The sequence below is a fragment of the Salvelinus namaycush genome, chromosome 24 (genome assembly GCF_016432855.1).
Source record: "Salvelinus namaycush isolate Seneca chromosome 24, SaNama_1.0, whole genome shotgun sequence".
Lineage (NCBI taxonomy): Eukaryota > Metazoa > Chordata > Actinopteri > Salmoniformes > Salmonidae > Salvelinus > Salvelinus namaycush.
Window position 1 is genome coordinate 25,684,955 of NC_052330.1, and position 18,439 is coordinate 25,703,393.

General features: G+C 40.0%; 1 protein-coding gene across 1 annotated transcript in view; it reads right to left on the reverse strand.

Moving 5' to 3' along the window:
* opn8a (opsin 8, group member a) overlaps window positions 1–4,820 on the reverse strand; it is a 78,294-nt gene extending 73,474 nt beyond the window's left edge. The window contains exon 1 of the mRNA XM_038962658.1: window positions 4,742–4,820. Coding sequence (XP_038818586.1) covers window positions 4,742–4,820 — 79 coding nt within the window. The remainder of the gene's footprint in view (window positions 1–4,741) is intronic.
* Window positions 4,821–18,439: the final 13,619 nt, after the last annotated feature.

The window sequence follows — 18,439 nt, forward strand, 5'->3', positions numbered from 1 at the left end:
AGTAGGCTATTCTGAAATATTGCATTTCATTCTGAACAGACAGTAGTAATTATATAACTTTATAACTAACAAATGTACTTCTCTTTCAGGGGTGCTGCAGAAACTCCAGCAACGCTGTGAGAATAAGACTTGCAGGCTCATGTCTATCAGAGCCACTGAGGTTTAAAGAACTGGAGACTGCGTCCAAGATGTCAGACCATTTTTTTCAAGGTAATCAAGGTACTCACATTCACATATGCCGATTCATGGACCGTCTATATCCAAGTTGCATCCGCTTTATGCGGACCAACATCACATTGGATGAATATAAAATGTTAATATCGTAGCGAATATCTTATAAAGAATTATGAATTGCAATTTGTTGTGGCTAATGTAAAATAGTTGGCTAATGTTAGCTAGACTAGGGGTTAGGGTTAGGGGGTAAGGTTAGGGTTAAGGCTAAGGCTAAGGTTAGGGTTAGGGGAAGGGTTAGCTAACATGCTAAGTATTTGCAAAGTAGCTAAAAGGTAGTAAGTACATTTTACACATTTTAACCAACAGGACACTTTCACTGCTGGAAGCTGAGGGCCAGGGATGACAGTGTAAAGTAGAAAGTGAGAGAACTCCAATATTTATGGCACCTGGGTATGAAAAATGTATGAAATGCATTTGTGAGAGAGTGAGCAGGGATAGGAGTGTGTGTGTGTGTGTGTGTGTGTGTGTGTGTGTGTGTGTGTGTGTGTGTGTGTGTGTGTGTGTGTGTGTGTGTGTGTGTGTGTGTGTGTGTGTGTGTGTGTGTGTGTGTGTGTGTGTGTGTGATAAAAATGTGTCTCTGTATGTTTGAGATTATTTTTAAAGTGAGTGATTTTACGCTCAAACCTATTAACATCATGATCATGCAAGTGTTGGAGTTGACATGTTGAAAGTGTTTGAAATGTGAAGCTGAAAGAGAATAAAGCTTGAGTTCTACAGTCACATGAATAAAGCTTGAGTTCTACAGTCACATGAATAAAGCTTGAGTTCTACAGTCACGTGAATAAAGCTTGAGTTCTACAGAGTCACATGAATAAAGCTTGAGTTCTACAGAGTCACATGAATAAAGCTTGAGTTCTACAGTCACGTGAATAAAGCTTGAGTTCTACAGAGTCACATGAATAAAGCTTGAGTTCTACAGTCACGTGAATAAAGCTTGAGTTCTACAGTCACGTGAATAAAGCTTGAGTTCTACAGTCACGTGAATAAAGTTTGAGTTCTACAGAGTCACATGAATAAAGCTTGAGTTCTACAGTCACGTGAATAAAGCTTGAGTTCTACAGAGTCACATGAATAAAGCTTGAGTTCTACAGAGTCACATGAATAAAGCTTGAGTTCTACAGTCACGTGAATAAAGTTTGAGTTCTACAGAGTCACATGAATAAAACTTGAGTTCTATAGTCACGTGAATAAAGCTTGAGTTCTACAGGGTCACATGAATAAAGCTTGAGTTCTACAGAGTCACGTGAATAAAGCTTGAGTTCTACAGAGTCACGTAAATAAAGCTTGAGTTCTACAGAGTCACGTGAATAAAGCTTGAGTTCTACAGTCACGTGAATAAAGTTTGAGTTCTACAGGGTCACATGAATAAAGCTTGAGTTCTACAGAGTCACGTGAATAAAGCTTGAGTTCTACAGAGTCACGTGAATAAAGCTTGAGTTCTACAGAGTCACGTGAATAAAGCTTGAGTTCTACAGAGTCACGTGAATAAAGCTTGAGTTCTACAGTCACGTGAATAAAGTTTGAGTTCTACAGGGTCACATGAATAAAGCTTGAGTTCTACAGAGTCACGTGAATAAAGCTTGAGTTCTACAGAGTCACGTGAATAAAGCTTGAGTTCTACAGTCACGTGAATAAAGCTTGAGTTCTACAGAGTCACGTGAATAAATCTTGAGTTCTACAGAGTCACGTGAATAAAGCTTGAGTTCTACAGAGTCACGTGAATAAATCTTGAGTTCTACAGAGTCACGTGAATAAAGCTTGAGTTCTACAAGGTCACATGAATAAAGCTTGAGTTCTACAGAGTCACGTGAATAAAGCTTGAGTTCTACAGAGTCACGCGAATAAAGCTTGAGTTCTACAGTCACGTGAATAAAGCTGGAGTTCTACAGAGTCACGTGAATAAAGCTTGAGTTCTACAGTCACGTGAATAAAGCTTGAGTTCTACAGAGTCACATGAATAAAGCTTGAGTTCTACAGAGTCACGTGAATAAAGCTTGAGTTCTACAGAGTCACGTGAATAAAGCTTGAGTTCTACAGTCACGTGAATAAAGTTTGAGTTCTACAGGGTCACGTGAATAAAGCTTGAGTTCTACAGAGTCACGTGAATAAAGCTTGAGTTCTACAGAGTCACGTGAATAAAGCTTGAGTTCTACAGTCACGTGAATAAAGCTTGAGTTCTACAGAGTCACGTGAATAAATCTTGAGTTCTACAGAGTCACGTGAATAAAGCTTGAGTTCTACAGAGTCACGTGAATAAATCTTGAGTTCTACAGAGTCACGTGAATAAAGCTTGAGTTCTACAGGGTCACATGAATAAAGCTTGAGTTCTACAGAGTCACGTGAATAAAGCTTGAGTTCTACAGAGTCACGCGAATAAAGCTTGAGTTCTACAGAGTCACGTGAATAAAGCTGGAGTTCTACAGAGTCACGTGAATAAAGCTTGAGTTCTACAGTCACGTGAATAAAGCTTGAGTTCTACAGAGTCACATGAATAAAGCTTGAGTTCTACAGAGTCACGTGAATAAAGCTTGAGTTCTACAGAGTCACGTGAATAAAGCTTGAGTTCTACAGAGTCACGTGAATAAAGCTTGAGTTCTACAGAGTCACGTGAATAAAGCTTGAGTTCTACAGAGTCACGTGAATAAAGCTTGAGTTCTACAGAGTCACGTGAATAAAGCTTGAGTTCTACAGAGTCACATGAATAAAGCTTGAGTACTAAAGATTCTAAAGAGTACATGCAGACAGGACCAAGGCTCCATGTTCAGACGCCACCTCTGTTACACCCGAGACAACCTACAGTAAAACTGTTCCATAGCAAATAGAAAAACACAAAATCTTCAATATGACCAAGTATGGTCCGATTCAGCTCTATGGAACTGCTTGGAACTGTTGTGGAAGCATGCACTAAACAAGAGAGAGTGTGCAGAGATCAGAATTACAACTGGAAAGACTGGAGTGCTGTAGTACACTTCCAACATTCACACCTTTCAAATGTGAATTTATAAGGAATAAACAGATTCAAATTCCAAATTCACCTTTCATGTATCTTGTTTGCGTGGATATCCTTATGTATAGTCCAATTCGACATCAGACCGAGTACCAGTGAAAGATACGGTTTCCACTGCGTACAACATAAACAATCAGCAACAAATGATAAGCAACAGCTTGTGTAAAATCAATGGATGCACAATAACCATTAGTCACCTTACAAAGATCCTTGAAGGATCTAAACATTTCTTGTTTGTGAATGAAGGTACATGGTGGAGTTTATGAGTGTGCAGGCTCTATTTCTTGTTTGTGAATGAAGGTACATGGTGGAGTTTATGAGTGTGCAGGCTCTATTTCTTGTTTGTGAATGAAGGTACATGGTGGAGTTTATGAGTGTGCAGGCTCTATTTCTTGTTTGTGAATGAAGGTACATGGTGGAGTTTATGAGTGTGCAGGCTCTATTTCTTGTTTGTGAATGAAGGTACATGGTGGAGTTTATGAGTGTGCAGGCTCTATTTCTTGTTTGTGAATTAAGGTACATGGTGGAGTTTATGAGTGTGCAGGCTCTATTTCTTGTTTGTGAATGAAGGTACATGGTGGAGTTTATGAGTGTGCAGGCTCTATTTCTTTCGCACAATAACCATTCACACAATCAACAGAACTAGATCACACATTACCAATCATTGAAAAGACAACTATAATGCTTTGTGTCCAATCAATTCTTCTGTAACTGCAACCTATTCTATACATTCCACTGAGTTTACAAAACATTAGGAACACCATTCTCTTTCCATGACAGACTGACCGGTTGATTCCAGGTGAAAGCTCTGATCCCTTATTGGTATCACTTGTTAAATCCACTTAAATCAGTGTAGATGAAGGGGAGGAGACAGGTTAAATAAGGATTTTTAAACCTTGAGACAATTGAAACATGGATTGTATATGTGTGCCATTCAGAGAGTGAATGGGCAAGACAAAAGATTTAAGTGTCTTTGAACAGGGTATGGTAGTAGGTGCCAGGCGCACCAGTTTGTGCTGTTTTTTTCACACTTAACAGTTTCCCGTGTGTATCATGAACGGTCCACCACCTAACCTAACCAACATGACACAACTGTGTCAACATGGGCCAGCATCTCTGTGAAACGCTTTCAATACCTTTTAAAGTCCCGACAAATTGAGGCTGTTCTGAGGGCAAAAGGGGGTGTAACTCAATATTAGGAAGGTGTTCCTCATGTTTTGTACACTCAGTGTATAACGCCTATATCGTCTACCGATATGACTTGGTGTGAAAACCTCAAAACGCAGAGAGTCTGTACAAATCCCTTTCCATCATCTCTAATCACCGTCTCCCCCCCAAAAATACATAATGCACTAATATCTAAACTCCTGCCATTTGTGTTTCAAACTCCAAACTACCAGCCCCATGCTGAATGCTGAACAGAATCCATCCACACAGGTAAACAAATGAAAAAGAAGAAGGAATAAAAGAGAACAGCAGTATCAGCTGTAAGTTACTCACCTATCACCACTAGGTACATGCCGGCCCAGTAGTCCACAGTGGGCGACAGTTTGGACGTGTATTTGTTGTCCTCCTCCATGCTCCTCTTCCACAGACAGACCAGACCAGTACGGACCAGTATTCAAACTCCCCAAACGGTGCCAGCGAGAGAAGTAGACCTCCAACAGGGACAAAGGCTCATCTGAACAAGGCTTATCCTTGACATTACCACAGGTAGCATTTTCAATCAGCTCCTAGAATCTTTATATTCCCTCTCCATAATGGACTCCCACACATATGCACCCAGACATGCTAAGTACACACACGCACACACGCACGCACGCACGCACGCACGCACGCACGCACGCACGCACGCACGCACGCACGCACGCACACACACACACACACGTGTACAGTACAAACACACACACACACACTCACCACACAGCACCCCCACCTGGCCTTCCCCGCTGAGCAGATTAGGATGACAACTGTCAACTGTGAGTGTAAGTACACTCATGAAAATGCACACACTCATGTACACACACACTCCTGCCCTGGGTGAATGGTGCAGTCTTTCTATGCTCCTGTGTGTGTGTGTGTGTGTGTGTGTGTGTGTGTGTGTGTGTGTGTGTGTGTGTGTGTGTGTGTGTGTGTGTGTGTGTGTGTGTGTGTGTGTGTGTGTGTGTGTGTGTGTGTGTGTGTGTGTCATGGTGTGTGGAAAAAGGGAACACTATCTAATCCAGCCAAAACTCTCCTGGTCCTCCTCCTGTAGAGCGAATAACACCTTTTGGCAGAGCACGGCCACAAATACAGACACACACACACCCACACACACACACACACACACACACACACACACACACACACACACACACACACACACACACACACACACACACACACACACACACACACACACACACACACACACACACACACACACACACACACACACACACACTCACTCTAATCATTACGAGGAGAGATACTGTAGCAAAGCAGCAAGGAGAGCCCCAGTGCCTGTCGTTCCAGAGAAGCCTCATCGGCGAGAAGCTAGTACACAGCTGTTTCAACGGGTTAGGCTTCGCTTATCACATCAACTGTGAAACTAGGCATACTTACTCTCCAAGAATTACCTTGACACTGGGAAAAGTCAGAAGGCATTATTCAAAATGATCCCCGTTTTGCAGCCTCATATGGCCAAATTACCTCCACACTTAAAGCTAGAATCTTTAGTTGAAACAATAACAAAGAAGGTCACCCCGGCTCTGTTTTGGTAAAAAGATGAGGAATGGGCCTATATAAATTGGACACACCTACTCATTCCAGGGTTTTTCTTTACTTTTACTATTTTCTACATTATAGAATAATAGTGAAGACATCGAAACTATGACATAACATATATGGAATCAAGTCGTAACCAAAAAAGTGTTGAACAAATCAAAATATATTTCATATTTGAGATTCTTTAAAGTAGCCACCCTTTGCCTTGATGACAGCTTTGCACACTATTGGCATCTGGATCGACAAAGTAAACAGCCCGTTAGCTAGACCCAGAAGCTAGGATATGCATATATCCAATAGAAAACACTCTGAAGTTTCCAAAACTGTTAAAATAATGTCTGTGAGTATAACAGAACTGATATGGCAGGCAAAAACCTGAGGAAAATCCATCCAGGAAGTGGGATTCTTTTTATGTGGGTATTTTCAATTGAATGCCTATAGAGTATCTAATGGGTTAGGACCCAGATTGCAGTTCCTATGGCTTCCACTAGATGTCAACAGTCTTTAGACATTGTTTCAGGCTTGTTTTCTGAAAAATGAAGAAGATTGAGACCTTTCTGTCAGTGGACTGAGGAAGAATGCAGAGCTGGTTTGCGCACGGTCACTTTGTTCTTTTTCCTTTCTATTGAATACGCTATTGTCCGGTTGAAATATTATCGCTTATTTAGACAATTGACAACTTGAGGATTAATTATAAACATAATTTGACATGTTTCGACGAACTTTACCGGTACTATTAAGATGTATTCGTCTGCATGTTTTGACCGCCTTTGAGCCAGTGGATTACTGAACAAAACGCGCCAACAAAATTGAGTTTTTGGGATATAAAGAGGGACTTTATCGAACAAACAAACATTTATTGTGTAGCTGGGACCCTTGTGACTGCAACCATATGAAGATCTTCAAAGGTAAGTGATTCATTTTATTGCTATTTCTGAGTTTTGTAATTCCTTTACTTGGTTGTAAAATGTTTGTATGCTTTTGTAAGCGGGGCGCTGTCCTCAGATAATCGCATGGTATGCTTTCGCCTTTTTGAAATCTGACAAAGCGGCTGGATTAACAAGAAGTTAATTTTTAAGCCGATGTATAACACTTGTATTTTTTATGAATGTTTATTATGACTATTTCTGTATTTTGAATTTGGCACTCTGCAATTTCACCGGATGTTGTCGAGGTGGGTCGCTAGTGGAACGCCTACGCCAGAAAGGTTAATAGAGATATGGAGAGAGAGAGAGAGGGGAGAGGGGGGGGGGGAGAGCGAGAGAGAGAACCATGCCCCCGGGCCCCCTGAAACAGGGAAGAGACTCAGGGGGTATGCTAACCCACTATTAAATTAGTCAAAACAGGAACATTAAACATTTTACATCTGGGTCGAAAATGAATAAGGAAATTATCTCAACAGAGAAAACTTTTGTCATGTGTGCTACCTCTATCTCTCCAATAGAATCCCCATACTTTAACGATGACAGCTTTTCCATCCTAGCGGGGGAGATCAACCATTTCCAGGCCCAGGGACATGTACTAGTCTGAGGCAGCCTACATGCCAGAATTGGACAAGAACCTGACACTCTCAGCACACAGGGGGACAAACACTTACCTGGAGGTGACAGCATTCCCTCCCATATATGCACCCCTAGATACAACTATGACAAAACAAACAATAAAAATGGGTCACAACTCCTGCAGCTCTGTCGCATGCTGGGTCTGTACATAGTTACTGGTAGGCTTCGAGGGGACTCCTATGGTAGGTACACCTACAGCTCATCCCTTGGCAGTAGTACTGTAGATTACTTTATCACTGACCTCAACCCAGAGTCTCTCAGAGCGGTCACATTCAGCCCACTGATACTGCTATCAGATCACAGCAAAATCACAGTCTACTTGAACAGAGCAGTACTCAATGATGAAGCATCAAAGCCAAATTAAGTGCATAATATTAAGAAACTATATAAATATAGTAAGTAGCATAGAAACCTACCAAAAAACAATTAGGCAACAACAAATTCAATCGCATTGAGACAACTTCCTGGACAAAATGTTTCACTGTAATAGTAAAGGTGTAAACTTGGCAGTAGAAAGCCTAAACAGTATATTTGACCTTTCAGCTTCCCTATCAAATCTAAAAATTTAAAGCAAACAAAAAAAAACATTTATAAAAAAACAAATGGTTTGATGAAGAATGCCAAAACTTAAGAAAGAAATTGAGAAACCTATCCAACCAAAAACATAGAGACCCAGAAAACCTGAGTCTAAGCCAACACTATGGTGAATAACTAAAACAATACAGAAATGCACTACGGAAAAAGAATGAACAAGACGTGAGAAATCAGCTCAATGTAACTGAAGAATCCATAGAATCTAACCACTTCTGGGGAAATTGGAACACACTAAACAAACACACTAAACAAACAACAACACAAAGAGTTATCTATTCAAAATGGAGATGTATGAATAAACCACTTCTCTAATCTTTTTGGCTTTATAACAAAGAACAAAGACCAAAACAGCTAAAACATATACATGATCAATTACAAATCTTAGAATCAGCTATCAAAGACTACCCGAATCCACTGGATTCTCCAATTACATTGAATGAACTACAGGACAAAATACAAACCCTCCAACCCAAAAGGCCTGTGGTGTTGATGGTATCCTAAATGAAATGATCAAATATACAGACCAAAAATTCCAATTGGCTATACTTAAACTCTTTAACATCATTCTTAGCTCTGGCATCTTCCCCAATATTTGTAACCAAGGACTGATCACCCCAATCCACAAAGGTGGAGACAAATTTGACCCCAATAACTACCATGGGATATGCGTCAACAGCAACCTTCGAAGATCCTCTGCATTATCATTAACAGCAGACTCCTACATTTCCTCAGTGAAAACAATGTACTGAGCAAATGTAAAATTGGCTTTTTATCCCCATATATTCACCCTGCACACCCTAATTGAAAAACAAACAAAACAAAAGCAAAGTTTTGCTCATTAAAAAAATTATTTTGACTCAATTTAGCATGAGGGTCTGCTATACAAATTGATGGAAAGCGGTGTTGGGAGGAAAACATTCAACATTATAAAATGTATGTACACAAACAAAGTGTAAAAAACACACATTTCTTCCCACAGGGCCGTGGGGTGAGACAGGGATGCAGCTTGAGCCACACCATCTTCAACATATATATCAACGAATTGGCGGGGGCATTAGAACTGTCTGCAGCACCCGGCCTCACCCTACTAGAATCTGAAGTCAAATGTCTACTGTTTGCTGATAATCTGGTGCTTCTGTCCACAACCAAGAAGGGCCTACAGCAGCACCTAGATCTTCTGCACAGATTCTGTCAGACCTGGGCCCTGACAGTAAATATCAGTAAGACCAAAATAATGGTGTTCTATAAAAGGTCCAGTTGCCAGGACCATAAATACAAATTCCATCTAGACACCGTTGCCCTAGGCAACACAAAAAACTATACCTACCTCGGCCTAAACATCAAAACAGCATCTGCTTAATTTGAATACTTCTAAAATTTACAGAAAATAAGGGCATTATTATCAACATAAAAGGTGAGTGATGGGCGTTTTTCCGGCAAAGTTTTAATGCTTGTTCATGTGCGTACAGTTTCAGGACAAGGTCTGATTTATAACGGGAAACACAAACATGCTTGCGCCAAGTTTATAAATCTGAATATTTTCGTACTTATCCAGTCTTTTCAGAAATGGTGCACACAGATTGTTGTGAAATCTACACAATGGTTATAAATGAGGCCCCTGGTTTGGGAGGTCGGTGTATGACAAGGGCCTGGATTCAATCATATCAAGCATTAACCATCGATAGCAGACGCCACATAGTGGATGTTTTGGCAGTGTCAGAAGTGACAATGCATTGGAGCCGCCAAATTGGAGAGCAGCTGGTTTTGCGATTGTCATGAAGCCACACCCGCATCACTCGTGTTAGAAGTTCATATCGAGAATGTGCAGGCCACATAGAAATAATTATGCTCAAATATAAATTAACAAAATAACGAGTATTTCTGTCTCCTAATCAAGGTGTAGTCTAGATTACATATCACATTCCAATGTTTGAACTTGTAAACAAGGCTGCATGGGATTTCTGTTAATGTGACTCTGTGCAGCCAATGGCAATGTCCATTTTCGGTATAATGCCAGTGTGGTGATTATTTGTCACCACAGATGGTTTGTTTACATAGAAGGTTAGGATCATTAACGTGGCATATTCTTGGCCCAGGACTGAGCTTGTAAAACCATGCCTTAACCTGTTTGGGCTGCAGGGGCAGTATTGAGTAGCCAGATAAAAGGTGCCCATTTCAAACGGCCTCGTACTCAATTCTTGCTCGTACAATATGCATATTATTATTACTATTGGATAGAAAACACTCTCTAGTTTCTAAAACCGTTTAAATTATATCTGTGAGTAAAACAGAACTCATTTGGCAAAAACTTCCTGACCAGGAAGTGGAAAGTCTGAAAACTATGCTCTGTTCTAGGTCCTGCCTATAAATGGGCATGATACGTATTAGTATACATGCACATCATACACCTTCCCCTAGATGTCAAGAGGCAGTGAGAGAAGAAATTGAGTGTTTATCTTGGTCTGAGTTGGAATAAATCCTCTTGGAATGACGTGTCACCCATTTCCTGTTTTCAGGAAGGCGCGAGAAGGAACCGGGGATTGCCTTCTCAAAAGCTGTCGTTATAGGCGACTACTATCTCCGGCTTTGATTTTATTTGATACATGTGACAATATCATCGTAAAGTATGTTTTTTCAATATAGTTTTATTAGACTATTGAAATTTATTCGGGACGTTAGGCGTGTTGCGTTGTGTGCCTTTGTTCAGGAAGGAGAGCTTTGCGCCACTTGGCTAGTGCGCTTGCTAATTCAAGAGGGAAAAAGGACGTTCTAAATCCAAACAACGATTGTTCTTGACAAAGGACCCCTTGTACAACATTCTGATGAAAGATCATCAAAAGTAGGACCCATTTTATGATGCTATTTCATATATCTGTCGAACTGTGTACTATTAGTTTTGCGCCCAGGTTTTGGGCACTCGCTCGCCATATGTCGAGCGAGTGCCATATGCCTTATGTCGTAATGAAGTTATTTTTAGAATTCTAACACGACGATTGCATTAAGAACTAGTGGATCTATCATTTCCTATACAACATGTATTTTTTAGTTATGTTTATGAATAGCTATTTGGTCAGAATATGTGTGTCAGAAAAAGTGTCAGAAAAATATCCGGACGTTGTGGGAAAAAGTAGCTACATTAGCACAATGTATAACCACTGATTTCAGCTCTAAATATGCACATTTTCGAACAAAACATAAGTGTATGTATAACCTGATGTTATAGGACTGTCATCTGATGAAGCATATCAAGGTTAGTCAAAAATTATATATCTTTTGCTGGTTTGTTACGATCGCTAACTTTTGCTGCTGGGAAATGGCTTGTGTTTCTGGCTATTGTGGTAAGCTAATATAACGCTATATTGTGTTTTCGCTGTAAAACACTTAAGAAATCGGAAATATTGTCTGGAATCACAAGATGCCTGTCTTTCATTTGCTGTACACTATGTATTTTTCAGAAATGTTTTATGATGAGTATTTAGGTATTTGACGTTGGTGTCTGTAATTATTCTGTCTGCTTTCGGTGCAATTTCTGATTGTAGCTGCAATGTAAACTATGATTTATACCTGAAATATGCACATTTTTCGAACAAAACATAGATTTATTGAATAACATGTTATAAGACTGTCATCTGATGAAGTTGTTTGTTGGTTAGTTTGGTTGGTTCTTGGTTAGTTAGGTTGGCTTTGTGCATGCTACCTGTGCTGTGAAAAATGTCTGTCGTTTTTTGTATTTGGTGGTGAGCTAACATAAATATACGTGCTGTTTTCGCTGTAAAACATTTTAAAAATCGGACATGTTGGCTGGATTCACAAGATGTGTACCTTTAATTTGCTGTATTGGACTTGTTAATGTGTGAAAGTTAAATATTTCTAAAAAATATATTTTGAATTTCGCGCCCTGCACTTGAAGTGGCTGTTGTCATATTGTGGCCGGCCTCGAGCTTGCAGCCAGAAGAAGTTAAACCACACCTCAGCAGGCAGCTCTAGGCATGTTGCATTGGACATTTTGTAATACGGCGAAAAGCCTCTCGTTAATAGGTCCGCATTAGTTCTGTGCGCCCTAGTTATGCTAATATATTTGAGACCAATGTATTGCAGTTAATTTAGTATTTTACTTAATAAGTAAAATATATTTGAACAGGAGCTCAACTTTGATTTTAGAAGTGGGGGAGACATAATATATAATTTTTTATCCAGCTGGATAAACACTCCAAATAGCCTACCCGACCGCTCGGAGGCGTCCGCATGGTCCTAAAGTACACCGTGCCTAGTTTTGTATCACATTCCAATGACAAAATTGGCGGTGGACAAAAATGCAAAGTTGCGCCCCTGTATTTGAGTAGCAAACAGGGAGACAGCGAATCCCAGACAGTTTGCAGTAGAACATACCAGAGGGGAGATTTGTTTACTACCTAAATTATTGAGATCATCTGGTTACCACCAGTGTTTGGAATACATTAAGCTAGTTGGCAAAGCAGACCATGGGACGCTTTTCACAGAATTTATTTGTCAAAGGTCTGTGGTGGGTCTGTGTAAGCTATGCGATCATATTGGAGAGGAGACAGGTTTATAGAAGAGAATGTCATCTATGAATTTACTGTTAGTATTTCTAGGTAGCGGCCATGTAGTAGCCAGGGAAACTAATTGTTCTCACTTTATGATAGAACACTCAGATTTTTCTGCCAGACTGTGGCTCTCTTTACCTGAATTGTTAGGATTTTCTTGTGATCACAAAAAAACTACTTACATTATTTTGCTAAAATATAAATTATGTTTTCTTTGAAAAGATGGGCCTGGCTGAGTATAGAACATTCAGTTTTCTGCCTGAGTGTGGCGCTGTTTACCGCAATTCTCTGGATTATTTTGTGGCCAGACCAAAACTACTTATTTTGCTCAACTAGAAATTTAAATAAATCATGTGTCTTTGAATAGACGAGCCTGGCTGTCATGAAAAATACATTGAGGGGAAAGGATCCATAGACACAGAGGCTGATTATCTCTATTTATTTATTTATTTATTTGCAATCCTGGCTAACAAATAAAAAATATATATTTTCAATATTAACGTTTATATTATTCAATATTCATAAATGAATGTAAGAAAATTGTTATTGAAGTCTAAATACTACTCACTTTACAGTGCAAGCTGTAAAGCTTGGGATTCTCTGCCTCAAACCCTATTACAGGGGCCGAGTCACTGGCTTACTGGTGCTCTTCCATGCCATCCCTAGGAGGGGTGCGTCACTTGAGTGGGTTGAGTCACTGACGTGATCTTCCTGTCCGGGTTGGCACCCCCCCTTGGATTGTGCCGTGGGGGAGATCTTCGTGGGCTATACTCGGCCTTGTCTCAGGATGGTAAGTTGATGGTTGGAGATATCTATCACAACTTCTACCGAAGTCGGTTCCTCTCCTTGTTCGGGCGGTGTTCGGCGGTCGACGTCACCGGTCTTGTTTTCCCACACACCTGGTTTTCATTCCCTCATTACGTGTTGTGTACACAGATACCTCCCATAGAGGCCCATAGTTCGAGACTGCCAAGGAGTCAGAGACCCCATTTGGTCTACATAGAACTCCACTGAGACATCCTTCCCAATCTCCACTCTCACTTCCTGTTTATCCAGATCAAGTGATCTCTCATGCTTGGTTAATACAAAATCCTCATCGTCTAACTATGGGTCACGTTACCACCTTCTTCATTCTCAGATGGGTCATGGTGTATTTAGGAATATTGCTCCCACAATAAGACAGCTCAGACCAATCAGCACTCCTGTAAAGCCCCACCCTTTCCCGGAGAACATATCCTCACCTAGAGGCCAGCCCACACTTTCACTTCTATGAACGCACACAGGGAGGGTAGGGCGGGGTCAGGGAATCTTCGTTAGAGAGGTAACCCCCGAACCCTATTGGCTTCGGTTCTTCTCCTAACTCTGTGAATGTTCGACAGTGTCAGTGTGTCTTACCCTCTTGCAATGTGTGATATGAACCCAGGTAGCTCTTTCAGCTATTCTCACTGCGAAGGCTGTCACCAGGAGTACTTGGTATGGCCCCTCCCAACGGGGCTGCTTCCCGTCTATTCTCACTGCGAAGGCTGTCACCAGGAGTACTTGGTATGGCCCCTCCCAACGGTGCTGCTTCCCGTCTATTCTCCTCAGGGACTGGATTGAGTGAATCACCTTCTCCTGTAATTCACCTTTAGAGCATAAAATCTTGGACATACAGGTTTGGTTAACTTTTACTTGGTCACAATCCCGGATCCGGGAGCACCCTCATCAGTAAAAAAGCTGACTAGCATAGCCTAGCATAGCGCCACAAGTAAATACTAGCATCTAAATATCATGAAATCACAAGTCCAAGACACAGGTGAAAGATACACATCTTGTGAATCCAGCCATCATTTCTGATTTTTAAAATGTTTTACAGGGAAGACACAATATGTATTTCTATTAGCTAACCACGATAGCAAAAGACACAACTTTTTTTCCCACCATTTTTTTCCTGCATAGGTAGCTATCACAATTTCGACCAAATAAAGATATAAATAGTCACTAACCAAGAAACAACTTCATCAGATGACAGTCTGATAACATATTTATTGTATAGCATATGTTTTGTTAGAAAAATTTGCATATTTCAGGTATAAATCATAGTTTTACATTGCAGCCACCATCACAACTCTCACCAAAGCAACTAGAATAACTACAGAGACCAACGTGAATTACCTAAATACTCATCATAAAACATTTATGAAAAATACACAGGGTACAGCAAATGAAAGACAAAGATCTTGTGAATCCAGCCAATATTTCAGATTTTTTAAGTGTTTTACAGCGAAAACACAATATAGCATTATATTAGCTTACTACAATAGCCAAAAACACAACAGCATTGATTCAAGCCAACAATAGCGATAACGAATAAACCAGCAAAATATATACATTTTTTCACTAACCTTCTCAAACTTCTTCAGATGACAGTCCTATAACATCATATTACACAATACATATAGAGTTTGTTCGAAAATGTGCATATTTAGCGGCACAAATCGTGGTTATACAATGAGAATAGTAGCCAAGCTGCCAACAAAATGTCGGGAGAAATCTTGGGAGAGGCACCTAATCTAATCAGTAACTAATCATAAACTTGACTAAAAAATACAGGTTGGACAGCAAATGAAAGATACATTAGTTCTTAATGCAACCGCTGTGTTAGATTTTTAAAATTAACGTTACTACGACATACAGCGTGCGTTAACCTCTCTGGGACTGTGGGACGCTTGCGTCCCACTTGGGGAGCACCCCCCACCCACCCCCCACTGATTAGCATCGCTAGCATAGCGTCACAATTAAATAGTAGCATCTAAATATCATTAAATCACAAGTCCAAGACACCAAATGAAAGATACAGATCTTGTGAATAAAGCCATCATTTCTGATTTTTAAAATGTTTTACAGGGAAGACAAAATATGTAAATCTATTAGCTAACCACGTTAGCAAAAGACACCACTTTTCTAACTCCATCAGTTTCTTACTCCATCAGGTGCTATCACAAATTCGACCAAATAAAGATATAAATAGCCACTAACCAAGAAAAAACTTAATCAGATGCCAGTCTGATAACATATTTATTGTATAGCATAGGTTTTGTTAGAAAAATGTGCATATTTCAGGTATAAATCATAGTTTGCCATTGCAGCCACCATCACAAATCTCACCAAAGCGACTAGAATTACTACAGAGAGCAACGTGTATTACCAATTTACTCATCATAAAACATTTCTTAAAAATACACAGCGCATAGTAATGGAAAGACACAGATCTTGTGAATTCAGACAATATTTCAGATTCTCTAAGTGTTTTACAGCGAAAACACAATAAATCGTTATATTAGCATACCACATGTGCAAACGTTACCCGAGCATTGATTCAAGCCAAAGAGAGCGATAACGTTATCATCGCCAAAATATATTAATTTTTTCACTAACCTTCTCAGAATTCTTCCGATGACACTCCTGTAACATCATATTACAACATACATATAGAGTTTGTTCGAAAATGTGCATATTTAGCCACAAAACAACGTGGTTATACAATGAGAATACTAGCAAAACTGGCCTGAAAATGTCGGGCGCCATCATTGACAGTGATCTTGTCTAATGAATAACTATTCATAAACTTGACTAAAAAAATATAAGTTGGACAGCTATCGAAAGACAAATTAGTTCTTAATGCAATCGCTGAATTACATTTCTAAAATTATCCTTACTGTGCAATACAGGGTTCGCCAAGCGAAGCTATACCAAAAAAAATGGCGGAATATGCGTTTAACATTTTTCTACAGAACAACGATTTATCATCTTAAATATTTCTTACTATGAGCTGATCTTCCATCAGAATCTTGGGCAATGTATCCTTTCTCCGGTCTAATCGTCTTTTGGTCGAAAGATGTCCTCTTGTCCGTCGAAATGGCCACTAACGTTCGACCGGTACTGGAAACGTGCCCGGCGCTTCAAAGTGCATCACAAAGAAATGCCTCAAAATCGCACTAAACGGATATAAATTGCTATAAAACGGTTTAAATTAACTACCTTATGATGTTTTTAACACCTATAACGAGTAAAAACATGACCGGCGATATATAAGTGGCTAAACCAAAGCTTGGAAAGAGAGCCAGTCCGACGTCCATCGTGCGTCAGGCGCAGCAGGAAAAGAAAGCCACTTCCGCCTTGTGCTCTTTTATACAGGCCCTGATTGCGCAATCGACTCCATTCAAATTGTCACCTCTTACTGACATCTAGAGGAAGGCGTGGGCAGTGTTTGTATCCTCATAGCATTTACAGGGACATTAAAACTGACCTGGGACCAGAGGCCAAGATTTCTGAAATCTCACTCCCTGTCAGGAAAAGTGCTGTAGAATGAGTTCTGTTCCACTCAGAGACATAATTCAAACGGCTATAGAAACTAGAGAGTGTTTTCTATCCAATAATAACAATAATATGCATATTGTACGAGCAAGAATTGAGTACTAGGCAGTTTAATTGGAGACCAATTTTCGCTAAGTCGAAGCAGCACCCCCTATATCCCCAAGAAGTTAAAGCGAGACCGCACCGAAATTAATGGCGGAATAGTAGTTTCACATTTTTCAACAGAACAACAAATTAACATCATAAATACTTCTTACTTTTTGATGAGCTTCCATCAGAATCTTGGGCAAGTTGTCCTTTGTCCAGAAGAATCGTTGCTCGGTTGTAGATTGTCGCCTTCAACTTTGGAATTAGCAGTAAACATTAGCCATGTGGCGAAGACGTGCCCAACTCACTATAACGCAGCACAAAGAAATATCCGAAAATCGCAATATACTGATATAAACTGATATAACTCGGTTTAAAATAACTACATTATGATGTCTTTAAACCTGTTGAGGACAGAGGGCGCTGTTTTCACTTTGGGGGAAAATCGTGCCCAATTTAAACGGCCTCGTACTCAATTCTTGCTCGTACAATATGCATATTATTATTACTATTGGATAGAAAACACTCTCTAGTTTCTAAAACCGTTTGAATTATAGAGTAAAACAGAACTCCTTTTGCAGCAAACTTCCTGACAGGAAGTGGAAAATCTGAAATCGATGCACTGTTCTAGGGCCTGCCTATTAATGTCTTTGATATTTATTAGTATAGATGCACTTCATACGTCTTCCACTAGATGTCGACAGGCAGTGAGAGAAGAAATGGAGTGTGTAACTTGATCTGGGGTCGAATAATAGCTTTTGGCATGACGTGTCACCAGTTTCCTGTTTTCTGGAGAGCGCGTGAAGGGACCTGGATTTGCCTTCTGATAAGCTGTCGTTATGGACGACTAATATCTCCGGCTTTGATTTTATTTGATACATGTGACAATATCATCGTAAAGTATGTTTTTTCAATATAGTTTTATTAGATTATTGAAATTTATTCGGGACGTTAGGCGTGTTGCGTTGTGTGCCTTTGTTCAGGAAGGAGAGCTTAGCGCCACTTTGCTAGCTTTCCGTGCTAATTGACTGGAGAAGAGGACATTCTAAATCCAAACAACGATTGTTCCCGACAAAGGACCCCTTGTACAACATTCTGATGAAAGATCATCAAAAGTAGGACCCATTTTATGATGCTATTTCATATATCTGTCGAACATGTTGTACTAGTCGTTTGCGCCCAGATTTTGGGTACTCTCTCGCTATACCTAAGCTGGATGTCGTAATGAAGTTATTTTTAGAATTCTAACACGGCGATTGCATTAAGAA